At 41.0% G+C, this 21,171-nt stretch overlaps 1 protein-coding gene and 1 long non-coding RNA gene across 4 annotated transcripts in view; one reads left to right on the top strand and one right to left on the bottom strand.

Annotated features, from left to right (window-relative positions):
- Positions 1–21,171, bottom strand: part of Afg2a (AFG2 AAA ATPase homolog A) — a 262,839-nt gene that overhangs the window by 50,606 nt on the left and 191,062 nt on the right. For 2 of the 3 annotated variants that reach the window (XM_046459276.2, XM_058583966.1), the window contains one exon: positions 1,363–1,527. In XM_046459276.2, the coding sequence (XP_046315232.1) occupies positions 1,363–1,527 (165 nt within the window). Of the gene's footprint in view, positions 1–1,362; positions 1,528–21,171 lie in introns of those variants that run through there. The other variant, XM_058583967.1, reaches the window with a different exon arrangement.
- Positions 14,796–17,977, top strand: LOC131424726 (uncharacterized). The gene is made up of 4 exons (XR_009228191.1): positions 14,796–14,975; positions 15,827–16,034; positions 16,246–16,401; positions 17,491–17,977. It is a non-coding gene; the product is annotated as an uncharacterized LOC131424726 (long non-coding RNA).

The following is a 21,171-nucleotide window of genomic DNA, read 5'->3' as shown; positions in this document are numbered from 1 at the left end:
CTATTAGCTACACTGCATGATACATGAAAGTCAACTCTACATAGAAATTTACCTATGGTACCACTTATGATCTGTGACATGTAAATCTCTTTAGTTTTTACAGAAAATGGGTAAAAACAGCAAACAAAATAGGATGTACAGTCCCAGCCTACTGGATTATTCAGAATAGAAAAAAGAATCTATAATATCTTCCTTAAAAAATACTAACTTTGCAGTATGACTCCACCAGTGGTATTCACATTCTATTTCTGTGTGAGGTATATAGTATGTCTTTTTTTTTTTTTTAAGAGAAAAGAGAGGAGAGAGAGAGAGAATTTTTTTAATATTTATTTTTCAGTTTTCGGTGGACCCGACATCTTTATTTTATTTTTATGTGGTGCTGAGGATCGAACCCAGTGCCCCGCGCATGCCAGGTGAGTGTGTTACTGCTTGAGCCACATCCCCAGCCCAACAGTATGTCCTTTTGTTAAGAATTCAGTAGAAGCTGAACATGGTGACGTATGCCTGCAATCCCAGCTACCTGAGAGGCTGAGGCAGGAGGATCACAAGTTTGAGGATGGCCTTAGTAACTCAGTAAGACACTGTCTCAAAATAAAATAAAAATGGATGGGGAAGTAGCTCAGTGATAGAGCATTTGCCTATCATGTGCAAAACCCTGGGTTCAATCCCCAGTAGGTTGTACTATCATTCCCATTTGACAGGTTAAAATAAATAAATAATAAAAGTTCAATGAAACATGACTGGTTGGAAATAGCTGTTACTGAGAAGTTGACAGGAGAGTCCGCTTCCACTCAGGGTTCTTCCCACTATCTCACGTTACTTATCTCAAGACTACACTTTGAGAAATCACAGGAGTCAGATTAAAAAAACTTAATAGCCAAGTGCGGTGGTGCATGCCTGTAATCCCAGTGGCCCTGGAGGCTGAGGCAGGAGGGAGGATCACGAGTTCAAAGCCAGCCTCAGCAAAAAAGCAAGACGCTAAGCAACTCAGTGAGACCCTGTCTCTAAATAAAATGCAAAAAAAGGGCAGGGGATGTGGCTCGGTGGTTAAGTGCCCCTGGGTTCAATCCCAGGTACCAAAAAAAAACCCAAAACAAAACCATAATAACTGTGCTACAATACAGGCCAGGTGAAGCACAATGTAACTTAGTTTTCCTGTTCAAAGATTCCTTAGCACAACGTAATCTAAAGCAGTCATTAGCAAGCAACTTCATTTGCTTCATGGTCCCAAGCCACTGCTTCCCTCTCACCATTTCTTCCCCAGTGCTGGGGGACAAACTTGGCCTCTTCCATTAGAAGCACATGGTTTGTCACCGGGCTATAGTCCCAACCACAAAGGTATTTTGAAAGAAGTTATCTTACCTCTGCTCCTGAGTATGTATGGGTTTGCAGGATGAGTTCATCCAAGTCAACCTCATTACTGATTGGCATAGCGTGAAACTGCAGGTTGAATATTTCCCTTCTTGTTGCTGCATCTGGTAAAGGCACATAGATGATTCTATCAATTCGTCCAGGCCGCATTAAAGCCTAGAGAGAAGGGAGAGCAGTAAAGATTAACTAGCTCAGAACCGACATTCCACATCAAGGCATCCGGGAAAGGGTATGCCCAGCATCTCATGAATAACCCATTGTTATCCAGAACTAGCAAATAACACAAGCACTAGGGATACTAATAATCTATTTCAAATTTACAAATAATGTCTGGAGCATTCCTGAAAATAGAAAAATCAGTATTTCTGGAAGGCTTTCTGTTTCTCATCAATTGTTAGTGAGTAAAAAGTCACTCTCTTAGAAAAGTAGCATATGTTTTGCATTCATTATATCAAAAGGAATTTTTCATAACTTCCTTTAGTAACTCCCCCGCTTCAGTACCAGAAATTAAACACAGAGGTGCTCTACCACTGAGTTACATCCCTTTTTCATTTTTTAAAAATCTGAGATAAGAGTCTAACTAAGTCACCCAAGCTGGTCTCAAAATAGCAATCCTCCTGCTTCAGCTTCCTGAGTAGTTGGGATTATAAATGTGTGGGACAATAACTGGCTCATTCAATAACTATTTTTTTTGGAGGGGGGGCAGTGCTAGGTATTGAACTCAGGGGTGCTTTACCACTGAGCTACATTCTCGGTCCTTTGTATTTTTTATTTTAAAGCCACTGCACCAGCTGTCTTCAATAACTCTTAAATATGCACAAGCTGTTAGCTAATTCAGTAATACAAATAGCACAGCTCTGATAGAAGAATGCCTAGAGTTGAATCTGCCAATTGAACTTTCCTGACATTTCACTGGAGACTAATGCCTAAATAACCTTATGAATAATGAACTTACTTATTTGGAAGAATTTACTGAGCATGTGTTACTCACCAAACAGTTCTGATAGTAGAAAAAAGTATGAATAAGATAGATAAGATAAATTGTGGGAATGGTTACACGTATCTATGACTATATTAAAAACCAATGAGGGACATATTTTAAATGAATTGATTTTGTGGTATTTATTTATTTACTGGGGATTATTTTTTATTTTGAGACAGGGCCTTGCTAAGGTGCTAAAGCTGGCCTTGAACTTGTGATCCTCCTGCCTCAGCCTCCTGAGCTGATGGGATTACATAGATGTGTGCTATTCTCACCAAGCTATAGTTTGTGATTTATATCTCAGTGAAGCTGGTAAAAAAAAGAGAAATGGGTTGCAAAGGGGTGTATGTGTGTGGTATGTGCATCCATCCCTTGAGGGAGTGGGTAGCTTTAGTTGGAGAAGAGAGTCTTTCTGAGGCAGAAAGCAGTTAACCATACCAGGATCTACTGGAAAGTATTCAAGGTAGAAGGAACATCATGTGCTAAGGCAAGAATAACTGGCATGTTTTATGGAAAGAAAAAAAAAACATGGCATAATGAATACAAAGAAGAGAGGCAGGAATTGAGGTCAGAAAGTGTTATGAGTAGCTCTTAAGGCCCAATAGTTACTATAAAAAGGAAGCCATGGGGCTGGGGCTGGGGCTCAGCGGTAGCACACTTGCCTGGCATGTGTGAGGCACTGGGTTCGATTCTCAGCACCATGTATAAATAAAATAAAGGTGAAGCAACAAATATCTATATTTGTAGGTGTGTATATGTGTATGTGTGTATTTATAGTTTTATATAAAAAAGGAAGCTACCAGAAAGCTTTAGGTAGAAAAGTGAAAGGATACAACTTATATTCAAAGGTTGTTCTGGTGAAAGAATATCAAAATTAATCTATATGTATAATTCTAGACCAGCACACCCAAAAACCTCAGGACACACGTTCCTTTCAAGGGCACTTGGTAAATTCACCAAGATAACCCATATTATGACCCTTGGCACTTGATGTTCCTTCTACCTTGGACGCTTTCCAGCAGATCCTTGGGTGGTTAACTCCTTGGGGTATCTGCCTAAGTTTCTCCGCAGAAAGACTCTCTTCTCCAACTAAAGCTGTCCATTCCTCAAATGTTTTGAAAAATTGAACTGAATTCATTAAACCACTGAACTGGCTATGCCAACTTTCCCATCAAGAACCTCTAAGTCCAGGTACTTTCACTTCTGAATTTAACACTGAAATCCTATAACCACTTCAAAACACTGAGAAGAGAATACTTCTCAGTTGTTTTATAAGGTTAGTATATTAACTCCAAAACCTGGCAAAGATATTGCAAAAGCTGAAAATTACAGATGAATGATTCTTGGGATAATATAGATTATAAAACCTTTTAAAAAAACTGGCAAAATAATCTAACAATATTTTAAAAATCCTCTTTAAAAGATTCACTCACAATGAAAAGTTCTCAGCAAACTATGGGTAGAAGGGGACTTCTTTAATATAGTAAGTGGTATCTATTGAAAAACCTATAGCTAGCACATATTTAATGTTGAAATATTCAACTTTATTTTTTTAACATCAGATCAAGAAATTCTAATAGATGTACCAGATTTGGCAATCAGAAAAAAAGAGAGAGGGATATAAAACATGGAGTGTGAAAAAGTAATATTCTTCATTTGTAGGAAAACACTGTTCATATAGAAATCCTAAGGAATCAATAAATGACTACTAGCAAGACCACATGATACAAGCATAATATTTTAATCAACTGTTTGTTTGATCAATTTTATGGAAATACATTAATAAGAGTAAAACAAACAACTTGGGGATAAAATTAACCAAAGAATCCTCTTCTAAAAAATATGAAACACTCTTCAGAGAAAGTAAAGACAACCTAAATGGAGAAATACACCATGTTCATGGAGTGGGATGCTCAACAGCAAGAGATGAAGTCTCCTCAAATTTATCTATAGATTTAAAAGAAATGTGGCAAGCTTACTACTATGACTATCAATAGTGAGCATAACTTGTGAAAGGACAAAGTTGAAGGACTCACACTATTTGACTTCAAAATTTCTAATGCTAGAGACAAGATTGTGCGAACAGTATCCTGAGAATAAAATCACAGGTAATTAAAAAATACAGAAATCCATACTGATTTTGATTTTTTAAGCACGCAATAACTGTTTTAGAAAATGATACCAGAAAGAAAAAAGTTAGCTGTGACATTACACTCATACTACATTAAAAATTAACCCAAAATGGTTCATAAATCTCAATGTATTAAGCACTAAAACTATAGTTTTTATAAAGAAAAAAAAATCATCTTATTATTATTATTAAATAATTAAAAAAAAACTAACAGAAAGTAGGCAAAAAATGTGAATGAATACCTCAAAAAGGAAGCTATTATTGGTTGGCAAGTAAACACATGAAAATATATTCAACATAATTAGCCACTGGATCAATGCAAATTTGAATCATAGTGAAATATCACTATTACCATAAGAATAACTTAAATTAATGACACTGGTAATACCAAAGATTAATCTAGAATATGGACCAACTAGAACTTTTATACGTGGCTAATGGGAATATAAAACAGTATAACCACTTTGAAAAACTATTTACAGTTTCTTAAAAAGGGAAACATACCAGACCATAATGACTGAAGTATTCCATTCCTGAATATTTATCTGAGAGGATCAAATACCTATATCCATACAAACTTGTACATGGGTGTTCATAACAGCCTTATAACAGTAGCTGAAAACTGTCAACAATTCAATGTCTAATTTATAGGTGTACACACAAAATATATAATGGAATATTATTAAAACAATAAAAAGGAACAAAATATTGAAACAATAATATGTAAATCTTAAAAATCACTGTCTGGAATAAAAAAAAACCTGACATAAAAGAGCACAAACTATATAATAATTACACTTACATAAAATATTAAGAAAAACTAACACACTCTGTACTAACAAAAAAAAACAGTAGTCACTGACTGAAGCCTGGGAGAAGCACAGAGATAGCCTGCACTAGGGCAAAAGCGATCTTTTGGGGGTGATAGAAAGGGTCATACTTTGATTGCAGAGGTAGTTTCACAGGTTTACATGTGTTTAAATTAGATGAACTGTGTTGGCACACACCTGTAACCCAGCATCTCCAGAAGCTGAGACAGGAGGATCACAAGTTCAAGGGCAACCTAAGGAAACCCTGTCTCAGAAAACAAAGTGTGGTGCGGGGGTGGGGGGGGGCGGTGGTGGGGGCACGGTGGCACATGCCTGTAATCCCAGTGGCTTGGGAGGCTGAGACAGGAGGATCATGAGTTTAAAGCCAGCCTTAGCAAAATCGAGGCACTAAGCAACTCAGTGAGACCCTGTCTCTAAATAAAATACAAAATAGGGCCGGGGATGTGGCTCAGAGATCAAGTGCCCCTGAGTTCAATCCCCGGCATGCACCCACCAAAAAAAAAAAAGTGAGGGGATGCTGGGGGTGTAGTTCAGTGGTAGAGCACCCGGGGATCAATCCTCAGTACCGAAAAAAAACCCCGAACAAATTGAATCCTGCACATGAATTGATGTAATTTATTATATGCAAATTATAACTAAACAACGTTGATTTAAAAAAGTAAAAAGTCTTACATTTGTTAGATTCTCAATATTTACAAATCAATAAATTTAGTGGCAGATTACTTATTCAACAAATTGTAACATCAATTTCTATGATTTTTCCATGAATATAGGACAGTCATTTCAATCCAATAACCAAACCTGTTTTTGTTTCACATGATAATGCCTAGAGTTCTAAACAGATTGCTAGGACTCAGGGTTTAACTACCTTCCTATATCATATCAGTGTTTCACAAACTATTCCAATGAGTGTTAACAGGTGCAATGAGAAAAGGGTTTTCTAGTTGAACAAGTTTGGGAAACATTGCGTAGAAATAAAATTAAAGGTTTATGTAAATTTCTGTATGCAGGACTTTTTCTAGCCTATTGAATACTAAAAATTTCCAAAAAAGGCTATAGTGGCATGTAGGAATTTGACCTCAAATTCTTAATTTTTAATCATAGAACATCTCAAAAGCTGATATTTCATTTCCACTTTGGAAAATGCTATTTTCAAAACATCTGGAATACAGAATATATAAAATACTTTCTTTTCACATGGTATCTCATTTAATATTTCTCCAAATTCTGGGAATTAGGTATTGTTATACTTCTATTATATACAAAAAAAATGAAGCCCAATATCATATAAAAATTGCAGAAATTAGGCTGAAATCTGGGGTTTCTGAATGTTGAATCAGTCCTTTTTCTTTTACCATCATGTCAGTAGAATATCATACTCATTATCAACGGCCAAATAAACAAACATTCTCATTCTGAAATGAGATACAGGTTAAAAAAAAAAAGAAGAAGAAGAAAAAGAAAAAGAAAAAAAAAGTGCCAGGCCCTGTTTTAGTTGCTGGGGATGCAAGTGTAAGTAGCATGGCTCTTTTTCTTGAAGTTACTCTTTTTGCCTTCTGAAAAAAATTGAAATTCAATGCATTTTAGAATGTCTTTTCTAATAGCTGAAAGAACGCACAGTAAAGGACACACATCGGACATGTCTGCTAGTCAATGGGCCACTTGACACACGTCTCTGCTCTCCTCCCAGCTGGAACTGTCGCTGGGCTGTGGAGGCTGAGCACACCTAAATGACTGTATGGGCCAACAGCCAGCCAGGCTTTTCCTGGCCTGATCTTGTAAATGAAAATTATGATTAAAACATAGTAGAAAAGAGCCTTGCTTCCTGTTGAACCCAGAATAAGTGAACACACTTCCTAGGATTTCTTAAAATTACTGTTCTGGGGCATCAGGGCGAAAGAATGCAATTCAGAATGATGGAGTGTTGCGTTACTTTAAAATAATCATATGAAAATGCAGTGAAAAAGCAAGTCAAGGCTTTCTAATACTCTGAACCCTTCTGGCTCTAAGGTCATACTGGATACTGCACCTTCTTCATTAAAACAATATTAAAAAAAAAAACCAAAAACACCTCAGGGCAAGCTTCTTTTTAAAGACCTTGGGCAAGTCTCTGCACCTCTAATGGCTTCAGTTTCTTAAAGGTAGAACTTTATCCAGAGGCCTCTGTGCATCTGACAAAGATTCTCGCAAACATCACATACACATAAACTTTCTACATGATTCTGCAAGCAGTTCCAGGGATTTTACCTGGAATCAGCTGAGTAATTACTACACTGGATGACCTTTTATTTGAATCATTATTTATTTATTTTCTTTTAAAATATTTTTTAATTGTCAATGGACCTTTATTTTTATTCATTTATATGTGGTGCTGAGAACTGAACCTAGTACCTCACTCATGCTAGGCAAGTGCTCTACCACTGAGCCACAACCTCACCCCTATTTATTTGTTTTTTGTGGCAGTGGAGAAAAAGTCAGGGCCTGACCCACACTGGGCAAGTGTTCTACTATGGAGCTACAGTCAACTCTAGATGATCTTTTAAATGGGCCTTCCAGCCCCCAATTCTAGATGTCCACAGAGCATCCCCTGCTTTTCTTGCCCAATGAAATGCCCCACAGCTTACATTATGTGGTCGTTACCAAAAACACATCAGTTACAAGGACAACCTTCTTTTCTTCTTCTGACCTTGTAAGGACTTGAAACATTACTTCTTATGAAAGACACTTCCCCTTCCAGCCCTACACCACGGTCACAGGGCTGCCTTTTCGTTTTCATAAATTCTAAAATTCAATACTTACAGGTTCATATTCTGTCAGATGATCAAATCTAATTTAATCAGAACAGAATGCTTATTCTGATCAAAGCATTAGGAGAGGTGCTTTTTGGGGGCCCCAGACTCCCACCAATTGAACATCAGACATGATCCAGGGAGTGCTTCCTGCAGCACAGAGCAGAGCAGGGAACCTCTGCCTGTCAGTGAACTCTCGAAGTGGACCATGACTCATGGGGAAAACCTTTCCAGAAACCAGGCAGAGCTGGGTCCTTGGTGACAGCTCTGATTTATTTCCAAGAAGTTCTGGATTTATTCTAGGCACCTTTCTCTTCCTCTAAATCCAACTGATTCACAGGCGTGATTAATGCTACCTCTTAAGTCTCTCTTGAAACTGTCATTTCTCTCAATCTTCTTTATTGTCCATTGGTGTGTTTGTTAATAGTCTGTCTTTCCCAATAGACTGAAGGCTGAATGTGATGGGGCAGGAATCCCATTCATTTTGCTCAATGCTGGAAGCTCCCACAGCATCTAAGAGGTGTTCAATAAAAGTTTATTGTGGGAAGTCATGCCACTATAACCACTTGTCCAAATGTCGTGAATCCTGCAGTGATCTCTTCATCCATACCACTGCTAAACTTACGGCTCCGACTGCAAATGCCGTAGCTTCCTGTCTTCTGGCCATACTTCAAGCCTGGCATTACCCGCCTCCACAGTCCGTTCCACCTCTCCTACCTCATCTGCAGCTCCGTTTCCTTTCTCCTTCTGGGCTCCAGTCAGCCAACCACACTGTTGGCTGCCTGTCTGCCCACCCTCACACCCACGCTCCTCCCTTAGAAAGACGCTTCACCTTTGTGTCTGTCAGGCAGGCTTCACCTCTTGTTCAAGTCTCATCTAAGAAGTCTTCTCCTTTCTAGAAAATTCTGACTCTCCTGAGTATATGACTGGATTTTAAACTTCTAATTTGGCATACAAGGTTAAAAGCAAGGGCAGAAGAATCAGCCTAATTGGATTACAATTCTAGCCCAATCACTTACTAGCTGTGTGTGTGGTCAAATCATTTAAACCTCTTTGGAAGCCTTGGTAAACCTTTCACAAGAAGTCGCCTGACATCTTTAAACGCAGAGTATAACTGAGTGGGCAGTAATGATACATATTTGTACTATACACACATCCTTTGTATAAGAAACTCTTTTGAGAAGTGTATACTTAAAACCACGCACAATATAATCTATGAGGAAAGAAACGTTTTGTTTCTTATTTTCAAAGGCCAAAGGATTGATAATTTTATTTTCTTTGTATTTTTTTTTTTAAAAACATAAAACCATTATTTGTGCAGTAGGTAATGGCCAAATCTTAAAATCATTACAAATGGTTCAGAAAATGGAAATTGAGAATTTGTAAGTGTTGAGATGAATTGACTTGAGATAAGACTGATTGAAAGCAAAGAATTTTCCTGGGAGACTGAAAGGTTATATTGCAGTCACAGACCTACACTGAGAGTGGATCTGAGTTTTTTCTCATGATTCAGCTGGGGGGGTAAGGGTGGGGAACAGAACAAGCGGCTCAGAGAAGCCAGAGACTTCAGGCAGTCAGACAGCAGCTTCATCTTGACATTACTGCATGTGTCAGGAAAAAGTCAGGGAAACCCTGGGCAACCTCACAAACACGGAGACAGGAAGGTAGATGAAAGATCTCCACAGGTATGATTATGTCATGTGTAGTGGATAATGTCACAGGGGTTGGTTTCTATCTCATGGCCACAGGAAATTTGGGGAGGCTTTAAATCAGGAAAGAGACAAGCTCAGTTTTCTGTTCAGGAGAGCAAACAATTCTGGCAACAGGGTGAAGGAAGCAAAGCGCTGAAGGCCAGCATCCAGGGGGAAAGTCACCCAGCTCAGGCCCCAAGCCAGGATGTGAGCACCAACAGCAGGCAGGAGAGCCACTGGGGCAACCCAAGAGTGGCCCCAGAACCCAACTGCCCAGCCACGGCCACCTACTAACACACCTTTTCTTCTGGCAGGCCTCTCCTCGGTACAAAGGAAGATAAAGGTAAAACAGGATTTCCTTTAAATGGATTTATAATTACTTGCAAAGAAAGCAAATTAAAATCTTAATTTCACAATATGCCATGACTTCACTTTTTAACTGCTGGCAATGCTTTTTAAACACCCTTTCAGCTCACATTGTAGCTATTAAGATAATCAGTTCTACCCACAATGGAGAGAGTCAGCAGTCCTGGGTCGAGATTTCAGAACAGCTCGATTCCACACACATTTGCAGAGTATCTACTAAGGGCCAGGCACAGGATTAGGAGCTAGGGTTACAATGTTCTTTGTACTTGGAAAAATAAATTCTTTTAAAAAGAATTTCTGTATGCCAGCATCTGAACATGTATTCGTATTAAAACAAATAAATCAATCACTCCGTAGGCTATCTGTCTAATGTTGGGCTTGCTTGATTTTGTAAAAACCCGTAGCACTGTGCAAGAAAAGACTTGATGCATTTGACAGCAGGTGTTCAGGAAGAATGTGCCCTGCTAAATGGCAGCACTTGACAGCACAAAGGAGTGAGAGCGGAACAAAGACAACTTGGTGTACACACACACACACAGCTTGAGCTCTCTTTACAACATTAGATATTCCCACCCACTTCTATTTAAAGGGCCTGTTTACAAAGCAAAACAGTGTTTATCTACAGCTAAACCTAATTCTTGCTCTTATAAACAGTGAATCTGCTATTTGAAAAGCTACGGAAGAAAACTGAAAACAATCAAAATTAATCTTTCAAGTATCTTTTTAAGAAGGGGTTTCTATAGGGCAAAAGAGAAGGGGAGAATTTCCTTACATATTTGCATATTTTATGATTTTAAAAAATAAATCTACAGGTTCTGAATAGGGATAGTGGGGAAGTGGTGGGGGTAGTATCAGTCCTCTCCTTACTTCTCCACCATCTCCCATTAGGGAATCCCTCCATGCCCTTTACTTCTATCCATACTAAACTCCTTGCAGTTCCCTGAAAACAGTATGTCCCTCATGCCTCTGCATCTTTACACAGGCTGGTCTGCCTGGACAGTCCTGCCTACCCCTAAGCTACATACTCCAGGCAAATTTTGGTTATTTCTTCAAATCACTTCTGCATACAAAAGAAATAGCTGTTTTCTGTATTTCTTCTGTTCACGTATGTGTGGCACATGTTACAAAATAATACAGGTTTATGTGTTCTAATGCTCACAATGGGCTGCAGGTATCCAAGGGACCTACATCTGTCCCAATTTCAAAATGTGCATCAAAACACAAGGCAATCCACCTGCAGACAATTAACACCTAGAGCAGGGAACCTACCAAGAGAAAATGAGTGAAATACCAACTACTTCCAAAAACAAGTCACTCAGAATATGAATTTCTGGGTAGCTAAGGTTTTTAACTTATTACCTACAAACCACTTGAAAAAACTTAAAATAAAAATCTTGTAACATACACTACACAGAATGGATATGGTCAACTCAAAATTCTGTTCTCCCTTCCATCACAACTACACATCATTCTGTGCTAGATGTTAAGGTGCAGGACAAACTGACACAAGCAATGTGATAGAAGCCACAGGCTGTTGGGTGCAGAGGGTGCTATGGTGCTGGCGCCAGGCCTGCCTGATGCACTTGGCAGTTCTGAGTGTCTCCAGACACTCGCTGCACAAGGGCATGTCACCCCCAGAACGACTGCTTTTCTTTTCCATTCCTGCCACCTTCCAACTTCTTTAAAGATTAAGATACCAAAGCACAGATAGCTATTCCTCATCAATCCCACCATCTGAGAGTACAGAGTTGCATTTATTTGCCTTAAAAAACAAAACAAAAAGAACCTCACGCTGTCCCACTCACTTCTGAGCTCTGTTGCTGTGGGTCTTGCCTGTGACTGGGCGTTCAGTGCCTTTCCTCCTCCTGTCTCTGCTGCCTTGTCCTGACTAACACACATTATGACATGGTTTTTTCTTTTTAACTACTTCATAATTCAAAGTTCTGGTCCTGTTATTTTCTAATTGAATTTTAATATAGCAGTTTTCAACACTCATGTCCAACAGCCAGAAGCAAATGAAGTTTGCAACACACTCTACCTAGTGGCTCAGTGAGGCACAGGGGAAATGAGTTCCTAGGCAGGGCTAGCAAACGACAGCCCCAGGCCAAAGGGACCCTTTGAATTTCTGGGTAGCTAAGGCACCTGATTTTTAAGCTGTACCAGCACACAGCCAGGCTCAGTCACTCCACTATTACCCAGCTTGCTCTTGCCCTCTGGTGTGAGTGAGGAGCTGCAGTGGAAAACAGATGTGGCCTACAGAGGGTAAAGTACTCACCACCCTGCCCTTTCCAGAAAGTTTCCAAGCCCTGTAGAGTGGTGGTCCTTTACTCCACTGAGCACTGCCATTACCTGGTGAATTTAAAAAACACTAGACTGCCTCAGTCTCCTCCCTCTAGAATGTTTCTTTGAACAGTACAGGTTCAGGCAAACTGCCTTCTTCAGGTGTTGGTAAGCTGCAGTCAAAGTGAAGCCATTTCTCAGGATTTCTCATACCTCGATGTGCAACCGGAACCACCTGGCTTATCTCTTCCTCTAAGATATCATGCATTAGCCCTCCCTTGGATTTATGAGGTCTGCAGGGGGAGACACTGCATGTTTAATGAGTTTGCCAGCTATAGTTCAGCCTTTGAGAGGTATGGCTTATAGAAGTCGGTGTGAAAAGGCCTCACAGGAAAACTTGAATTCCCTGTCTTGCACCTCAGCAATGAATCAAAACACTAAAATTACTCTTAGGCCTCAGTCTTCTCATCTGTAAAATGAGATTCTTTCTTTTTCTTGCTTACTTTATAAGTTTGCTATGAAAAGTGCTTCATTGTCAACTCTCTGTGGTCAAACTGAAGATGATAATTCTTTTGAAGATTAGGGTTAGATTATAATTTATACAGCCTCCTAAAAATTCAGAGAACATATAATAAGTAGATATCACATAATAATTGGATAATGCATATACCATAATTTTAACATGATTGCAAAAAAAAAAAAATCAAGTCAGTATAACTAAGAACTGTGACAATGATTTTCTCAAGTCGAACCTAGAAAACCTAGAAGGGTTTGTAGAAAGCTAATCTTTAAGAAAATGCTGCTCTTTTCAGCGCCTGTGTATTGCAGGGATTACATAGCAGTCCATGTGCTGGAGCACATACACAGCTACAGCCCTTTCACTGTCCAGGGGACCTCAGTTACTTGAAGATTCTTGGGTAGGCTTAGGGAAAGTGAATATCAATGAACCCCTGAAATCACAGGCCAAATTCTGTATGTAAAATTCTGTATTAACATTCTCTTTACAGGAGTCTCTTTGATTCCACAAAAGAATAGAATATATTTCCAAAAGCGGTGGAGGCCCCTGTGTTTAAGCATGTATATCCTAAGGCGCACACTATACCAACCTATATGGAAACTTTGAGGAAAAAAGCCCATTGAGAGTTATTTTCTAATGTGTCAAACATTATTTGACAGCTTTAAAATGAATTCATTTAAGATGTCTACTGATTTTTTTTTTTAAATTTCTAGTGTTTTGTAAGCATAGTAGGTAAAAAAATTAATAATACTTTTCTCATTTTGTAGAGACAACAATATTTATAACCCCAAATTTAAAGCCTGTTAGAAGAGCCCTATTGTGCTGCCGTTAGGTGGGAGCAGCCAGGTTCCTAGCTACCCTGTAGGAATGCACTCTGTAGCCTAGGCGCTGAAAAGAGCAGCACTTTCTTACATGGCCAAGTCCAAAGAGGAGCACGGACAAGAACCAATTCACCCAGCCTCTCCAGGCACCTCATTGCAGTCACATCTAAGCGGCTGGCCTGTCCAGAGAAACCTGGACTCCTTGCTGTGGTTACGAGGCAATGGAGAAGCTGCTCTGGGACAATGATGCCAATCTGCATGTGAATTCACCATGGACTGACAGGGTTTTAGGTTTCTGACACAATATAATTCATTTAACCCACCACAGCCCTAAGCAGGCTGCTGCTGTCAGTCCTACTTCACAAGTATCAAAATCAAGGTAGAGAGAGGTTGAGTAACTTGCCCAAAGTCACACAGCTGATAAATGGAGGAGCCAGGATTGGAATCCTGGCTGTCTGGCTCTATGGTCCATATTTAACCAGTGCACCAAAGTACATGTCACGCTGCAAACAGAAGCTAGGGTCCCTATTTTGTAAGTCATGAAGGTAAGAGTTTGTATCTAAATTCAAAGTAGGTGCATACGTGTAATTCTAGCAACTTGGGAGGCTGAGGCAGGAGGATCACAAGCAACTTAGCAAGACTGTTTCATAATAAAAAATAATAAGGGCAGGGGATGTGGCTCATGTTTAAGCACCCCTGGGTTCAATCCCTGGTACCAAAACAGCAACAAAGTAACAAGCAAAACAAAGTAAAAGTGTTTTTTCTTCATTTGACATCAAGATCATTACAGAATCACAAGGCATTAGTATCATAAAGAAGTCTTCCATTTCCGAACTCCTACAGTGACTGTGAGGAATGTGACCCAGAGGGGTAAAATGAACATGAAATCATTCCTGACTGAGTGGCACAGCGTAGAATAAGTATTCTAAAATTTAACATCATAATGTGACTGAGCTACCACACACACTGAGTTTCATGTGATAATTATGCATTCCTTACAATAACACCAGAAGGAGACACACCAGTTTACAGAAAAGAAACTGAAGAATCAAGAGGCTAAGTCACTGCGAAAGGTCAGGTGGACATTAAACACTAAAGCAGGAATTTGAACTAAACTCTGACTCTACATTCTCAGGTCTGGATAACTAAACTATATATTCCATGATTCCATACTGCTACCTCAAGACCAAGTTCTAGGTAAGTTAAAATATTACTAAGGTTTTTATAAAAATCGAGGGGGAGAGGGTTGCTATAAACCAAGAAAAATAAGCCATTTTTAGTGTTACATTAATGTTTTCCTCTTGCTTTTCTTTTTCTTAATAATTGCTAAAGACCAGGAAAGTAAGTTATATGTACTTTCCTCATTTTAAGGTGGGAACTGAATAAAATAACATTTTAAGAAAAGACAACAATTATACATAAAGGAACACAGAATCTGATTCTCCTGGCAATCAATCCCCTAGCGCAAACCTATAGGCTGTTTCTGACAGATGCAAGGATTTTGCTTGAATTGTTGGACAGATGTGCCAGGGGTGAGGGGGTTATGAAAAGAGATTCTATATTTAAAGCCTTTGAAAGTATTTTTAACATACATTTATACATACTGATATGTGCATGTATGCATAAACATGGAAAATGGATTTCTGCAGCATACACACAAACACAGCCCATGGATGAACATGCAGAACTTGTTTAGTTGCTCAAAATGTTGCAAGAAATAAGACTTTCGTTTCCAGCAGCAGGGAGCTATGTATCACTGAACAGAGAGGCTTCCTGTTTTTAAGCATTGGCAAGGCATGATTTCCAAACTAAATACTTAGCTTGGCATGTTCATGCTGTGTTGATAGATGCTTTTATAACCACTTTTCTTCCACCTTAAATTTCAATACGAAAAGAGAGATGATTTGTTCTCTCTCTTCTGTTATAGGTTAGGAAAAATGGGAGAGTGGGAAGGAGGAAAAATGTCATCATCAGATCAGAGAGATGCCAGAGGATAGTGTGGTTCTGACAGAAACAGCTGTATGATTTCAGACTTTCTCTGGGGGTAGGGATGGGAGTGACTGTGAAGGAAGGAAGGAAGGAAAAAGGAAAGGAAGAAAGACAATGGAGCACCTGCCCCGAATTAACACAGCTGGAAAGAAGGGCCTGCAGGTCATGAGCACGTCTGCCACGTGATCTAACGAAGCACTTTTAACACCGTGCCCAGGGCCACAGGATCCACACGGCTTCAGCACTAACATCGACAGGACTGTGCAGGTAAACCTTCTCACCACAGGCAGTCATGCTGTAGTGATGGGACTCTGATTCTAATTACTCAGAGCTGCTGTCGGGTCAGTGCAGTGCCGTCTGCAGGATTTCCTTCAGGAACACTGAAATGCTTGCCTGCTTTTCACAATGTCAGTGTGATGCTAATAACTGACATTTAGATTTGACAGCATTTTTTTTTTTCCTCTTCCCTTCTTTGCAGTACTGGGGACGGAACCTGGGGTGCTCTACCATGGAGCTACACTCCCAGCCCTTTCTGAAAAGTTGCCCAGGCCTGGCCTCCAACTTGCAATCCTCCTGCCTCAGCCTCCTGAGAAGCTGGGGTTACAGGGGTGAGCCACTGGGCCCAACTTTGATGGTATGTTCTCATGTATTTGATCTAAATTTCACATCAGACCAGCAATTCTTTCAGGGCTTCGATCCTGCCTCATGTGAGCAGAACTTGACTCTGCCATTGTCCATTCCCGTTCTATCTTCAAGTTCTCCATTTGTTCTTTTCCATCAGGTACCTTCTGCCCACTAAAAACCTCTTTCTTTTTGGCTCTCAGCTAAAGAACTGCTTAAGCTCTGGCGGTCTCTGGTATCTTTCCTTGGCAGTCTCTAATCTGTCTGTCACTTCACCAAAATGACGAACCCAAGGATGTCAAAATGCTAAAAGCACTGTTTTCTGTCTGTGTCTTGCCCAAGCCTTCAGCAGGACTTGATGAGCTGACTTCTGTTCCTTTGTTCTCGAGGCTTCTGGCACTCCAGTCACACTTCCTGTCCTCCAGGTGCTCCTGGCAGGTTCCCTTGCTCGCTGCCTCCTCCGCCTCCACCTAAATGCAAGTCTGACGTGTATCAGAGCTTATACTTCACTCTCTTTTTTTCTTCTTCACTTTTCCACCCATTTCTTTGACTTTATGTAGCATCTACAATTAAATGATCCCCAAATCTAGATATGAGGTCCAAGGCCATGTGTCAACTGCCCACTGGACACTGCACAGAGGTGGATTGAAAGGAGAAGCCTGGCTCACAGTGTGGAGCCTGGTCCTGGCTTCGGGCATGCTGCAGCCCGTGGCAGAGTGAAGCTGCATGTCCACCTTGCGGTGGCCAGGGAGAAGGAAAGGAGGCTAAGTGGCAGGGTCTCACACAAGGGCATGCCCCCAGTGACCAAAACACCTTCCACCGGGTTCCGCCTCTCAAAGTTCCCAACACTCCACAATAGGGCTATCCTGGGGGTTGGAGCCCTTGGGACCCTGGGGGAGATGCAGGACCCAACCCCAGCACTATCCTGCACAATCTCAGAGCAGTTGGTACTTACCACAGAACTGTGAATACCTATCATTATTTTCTTAAATGTGTAAATTTATTTAATATAAATATACCAGAAATGTGCGTATTCTTTTAATGAAATATTAAAACAACCTGGAGGGGCACCTACAATTATGACATTTCTCTTTTTTGCTAGCTCCAGATAAGCACGTGAGGATGGGGAGAACATTCTTGTGCATCCTTTCTGATTCTGGCTGGGATTCACACTGGAATAGCTTACCTGCTTACTAAACAAACACCCCCCAACAACAAGGTATCTCTTACAAAGTCACCTACTGAGTCAAAGCTGTAGTCTCCTCCACGTACGATTCTAGTCAAGGAAACCGTGGCCGGAGCACACTGCCAGCACCTTCTTCCTTTCTGTTTTTCTCTTTCCTTTTTTTGACAGCAAATGGAAAATTAAAGATTCGAAACCAGCTAAGTTTGTAACATTCATAAGTCACGACCTTTGGCTTCTCTGAACCTCATTTTCTTAACCTCTAAAATATGATAATGTGAACCTCCTGAGTTGTTAGAAGGATTAAGTAAGTTAATGAATTCTAAAAGAATCAGCATAATTTCTGGCACATAATATGCATTAAATACATGGAAGAGGTCATTATTCAGAACCCGGCTTTGGGCACTCTTTCACTCAGCACTTGAAATAAGACAATGTATTCTGCTTTGTGTGGTTTCTGTGAATAATCAGAATCATTCTGAATAAGTAGAATGATTGCTTTGCTAAATCTGTACCTTGTTTCATTTTTTCCAGCTGCTTTAATTATTTTCTCTTTATGTTTAATAAGTGGTGCTGGGAAAACTGTATATTCCAATGCAAAAGAATGAAATTAGACCCACCTTACACCATACACAAAAGTCAATTCAAAGATTTAAATGTAAGACATAGAACTGTACAATTCCTTTCAGAAAATCCAGAAGAAAGGCTTTATGACACTGGTCTTGGTAATAGTTTCATGGATAAGAAACCAAAAGCACGTGCAACAAAAGCAGAAGTAAGTGAGTGGGAACATATGAACTAGGAATTCTCTGTGCAGCAAAGAAAACCATCCAGAGAGTGAAAAGGCAGCACCTGGAATGAAGAAAACACTAGGCAAATCATTTTTCTGATAAGAGATAAATCTCCAAAATAGATAAGGGACCCATAGAACTCGGTAACCAAAAATATATAATAAGCCCTCAAACTAGGCGAAGGACTTGAATACACGTTTCTTCAAAGACGACATACAAACAGCTACCAGGTATGTGAAAAAATGTTCAATGTCACTATTCAGAAGGGAAATGTAAATCAAAACCATGGTGAGATACCACCTCACACCTATTAGGATGGCTGTCAGCAAAAAAACAAAAGACTGGTGTTGGTGAGGATGTAGAGAAATTGAATCCTTACATGCTGGTGGTGATCCAAAATGGCACAGAAGCAAGGAAAGCAACACCAAGGCACCTCAAAGAATGAAAAGTACAATTATCATATCACCTAAGAATCTCCCTTTTGGGCATTTATCCAAAAGATTTAAAATCAGGACCTCACAAATACCAGCATCCCCCTGTTTGATGTAGCATTATTCATGGCAGCTAAGATGTGAAAGCAGCCTAAATGTCCACTGAAAGGTGAGCGATAAAAGCAGCATGTGGTGCAGGTGCTGGGGATGCGGCTCAGCAGCACAGCACACACACAGCACACACACAGCACACACAAGCACGCAGCGCGGGTTCAGTCCCCAGAACCACCCGACACAGGAGATACTTGCAATGCAATTTAGTCTTAGATGGAAATTCTGCCCTAAGTGACAACATGAACAAGCCCCGAGAACATTATGCTACATGAAATAAGCCAGTCACACAAATACTGAATGACCCTCACTTATTGGAGATATGTCCAATAGTCAAATTCATAGAATCAAAAAGTGAATGGTGGTTACCAGGAGCTGTGGGGAGGGAGATATGGATAGCTACTAATAAAAAGTTCACTTGTGCAAGATCAGTCAGTCATAGACTTGCTGTACCCAAAGTCAACAATACAGTATATTACACTTAAAAGCTTGTTAAGAGGTTAGAACCCGTGTGTTCTTCTTACAATGACATAAATTTTAAAAAAGATTTTTCCCTTTATTATTGGTTTTGAACCCTTCGTCATGATGCACTTTGTGCAATTCTCTTTATGTATATCCAGCTTAGATTTTGCTGAGATGCACATTTTTCATATTTGCAGACCCTGTGACCATTATTTTATCAAAAATTATCTGGTCCAGTCTTTCTCATTTCTTTTTAAGTATTCCAATCACATGATGTCATCACAGGTCACTGAGCTCTGCTTCCTTTTTGGACAGTTATATTGCTACTCAATGTTTAACCTGATAAATCCAACTAGTAATTTTTACTTCAGATATTATATATTCCAGTTTTAGAATTTCCATTTGATTTATTTCACAGCTTTCATCTATCCCATTAATGATGTTCTCCTTTAAGTCCTAACACATTCATAATAGCTGTTTTAACGTCTAATTAAACATTTCTATTAATTATGTTTTTTTCTATTGACTTTTTTTTATCCTAATTTGTGGTCACATTTCCCTATTTCTTCACATCTAATATTTTAATTGTTTTTAGAATGAGTCACCATGAACACTACATTGTTCAGTGTTTGTATTTTGTCATCTTCTTCTAAAGAATGCTGAGTTAGCTGGGCATGGTGGAGCATGCCTATCATTCTAGAGTTCAGGAGGCTGAGGCAGGAGGTTGGAAAGTTCAAAGCCAGCCTCAGCAACTTAGCAAGGCCCTGTCTCTAACTAAAATATAAAATAAAAAAGGCTGGTGATGTGGTTCAGTGGCTAGGCGCCCCTGTGTTCAAGCCCTGGTGAAGAGGAAGGAAGGAGGAAGGAGGAGGAGGGAGGAAGGAAGAGGAGGGAGGGAGGAGGAGGAGGAGGGAGGGAGGAGGAAGGAAGGAAGGAGGAGGAGGGGGGAGGAAGGAGGAGGGAGGGAGGAGGGAGAGAAGAGGAGAAGGGAGGAGGGAGGAGAGAGGGAGGAGGAGGGAGGGAGGAGGAGGGAGGAGGAGGGAGGGAGGGAGGAGGGAGGGAGGAAGGAGGGAGGGAGGAGGAGGGAGGAGGGAGGGAGGGAGGAGGAGGGAAGAGGGAGGGAGGAGGAGGAGGGAGGGAGGAAGAGGGAGGGAGGAGGAGGGAGGGAGGAGGGGGGAGGAGGGAGGGAGGAGGAGGAGGGAGGGAGGAGGAGGGAGGGAGGAGGAGGAGGGAGGGAGGAGGAGGGAGGGAGGAGGAGGAGGGAGGAGGAGGGAGGGAGGGAGGAGGAGGGAGGGAGGAGGGAGGAGGGAGGGAGGAGGAGGGAGGAGGGAGGGAGGGAGGGGGAGGGAGGAGGGAGGGAGGGAGGAGGAGGGAAGAGGGAGGGAGGAGGAGGAGGGAGGGAGGAAGAGGGAGGGAGGAGGAGGGAGGGAGGAGGAGGGAGGAGGGAGGGAGGAGGAGGGAGGAGGGAGGGAGGAGGAGGGAGGAGGGAGGGAGGAGGGAGGAGGGAGGGAGGAGGAGGAGGGAGGGAGGAGGAGGAGGTGGGAGAGAGGAGGAGGAGGGAAGGAGGAGGAGGGAGGAGGGAGGAGGGAGGGAGGAGGAGGAGGGAGGGAGGAGGGAGGGAGGGAGGAGGGAGGGAGGAGGGAGGGAGGAGGAGGAGGGAGAGAGGAGGAGGGAGGGAGGAGGAGGAGGGAGAGAGGAGGAGGGAGGAGGGAGGGAGGAGGAGGAGGGAGAGAGGAGGAGGGAGGAGGGAGGGAGGAGGGAGGGAGGAGGAGGAAGAGGGAAGGAGGAGGAGGGAGGGAGGAGGA

Source organism: Marmota monax, unplaced genomic scaffold (assembly GCF_021218885.2).
Source record: "Marmota monax isolate L192 unplaced genomic scaffold, Marmota_monax_Labrador192_F-V1.1 WCK01_AAM20220418_F8-fsc00361, whole genome shotgun sequence".
In the NCBI taxonomy this organism is placed as follows: Eukaryota; Metazoa; Chordata; class Mammalia; order Rodentia; family Sciuridae; genus Marmota; species Marmota monax.
The sequence above is the reverse complement of the archived record's forward strand: the minus strand, read 5'-3'. Positions and strand labels throughout refer to the sequence as shown.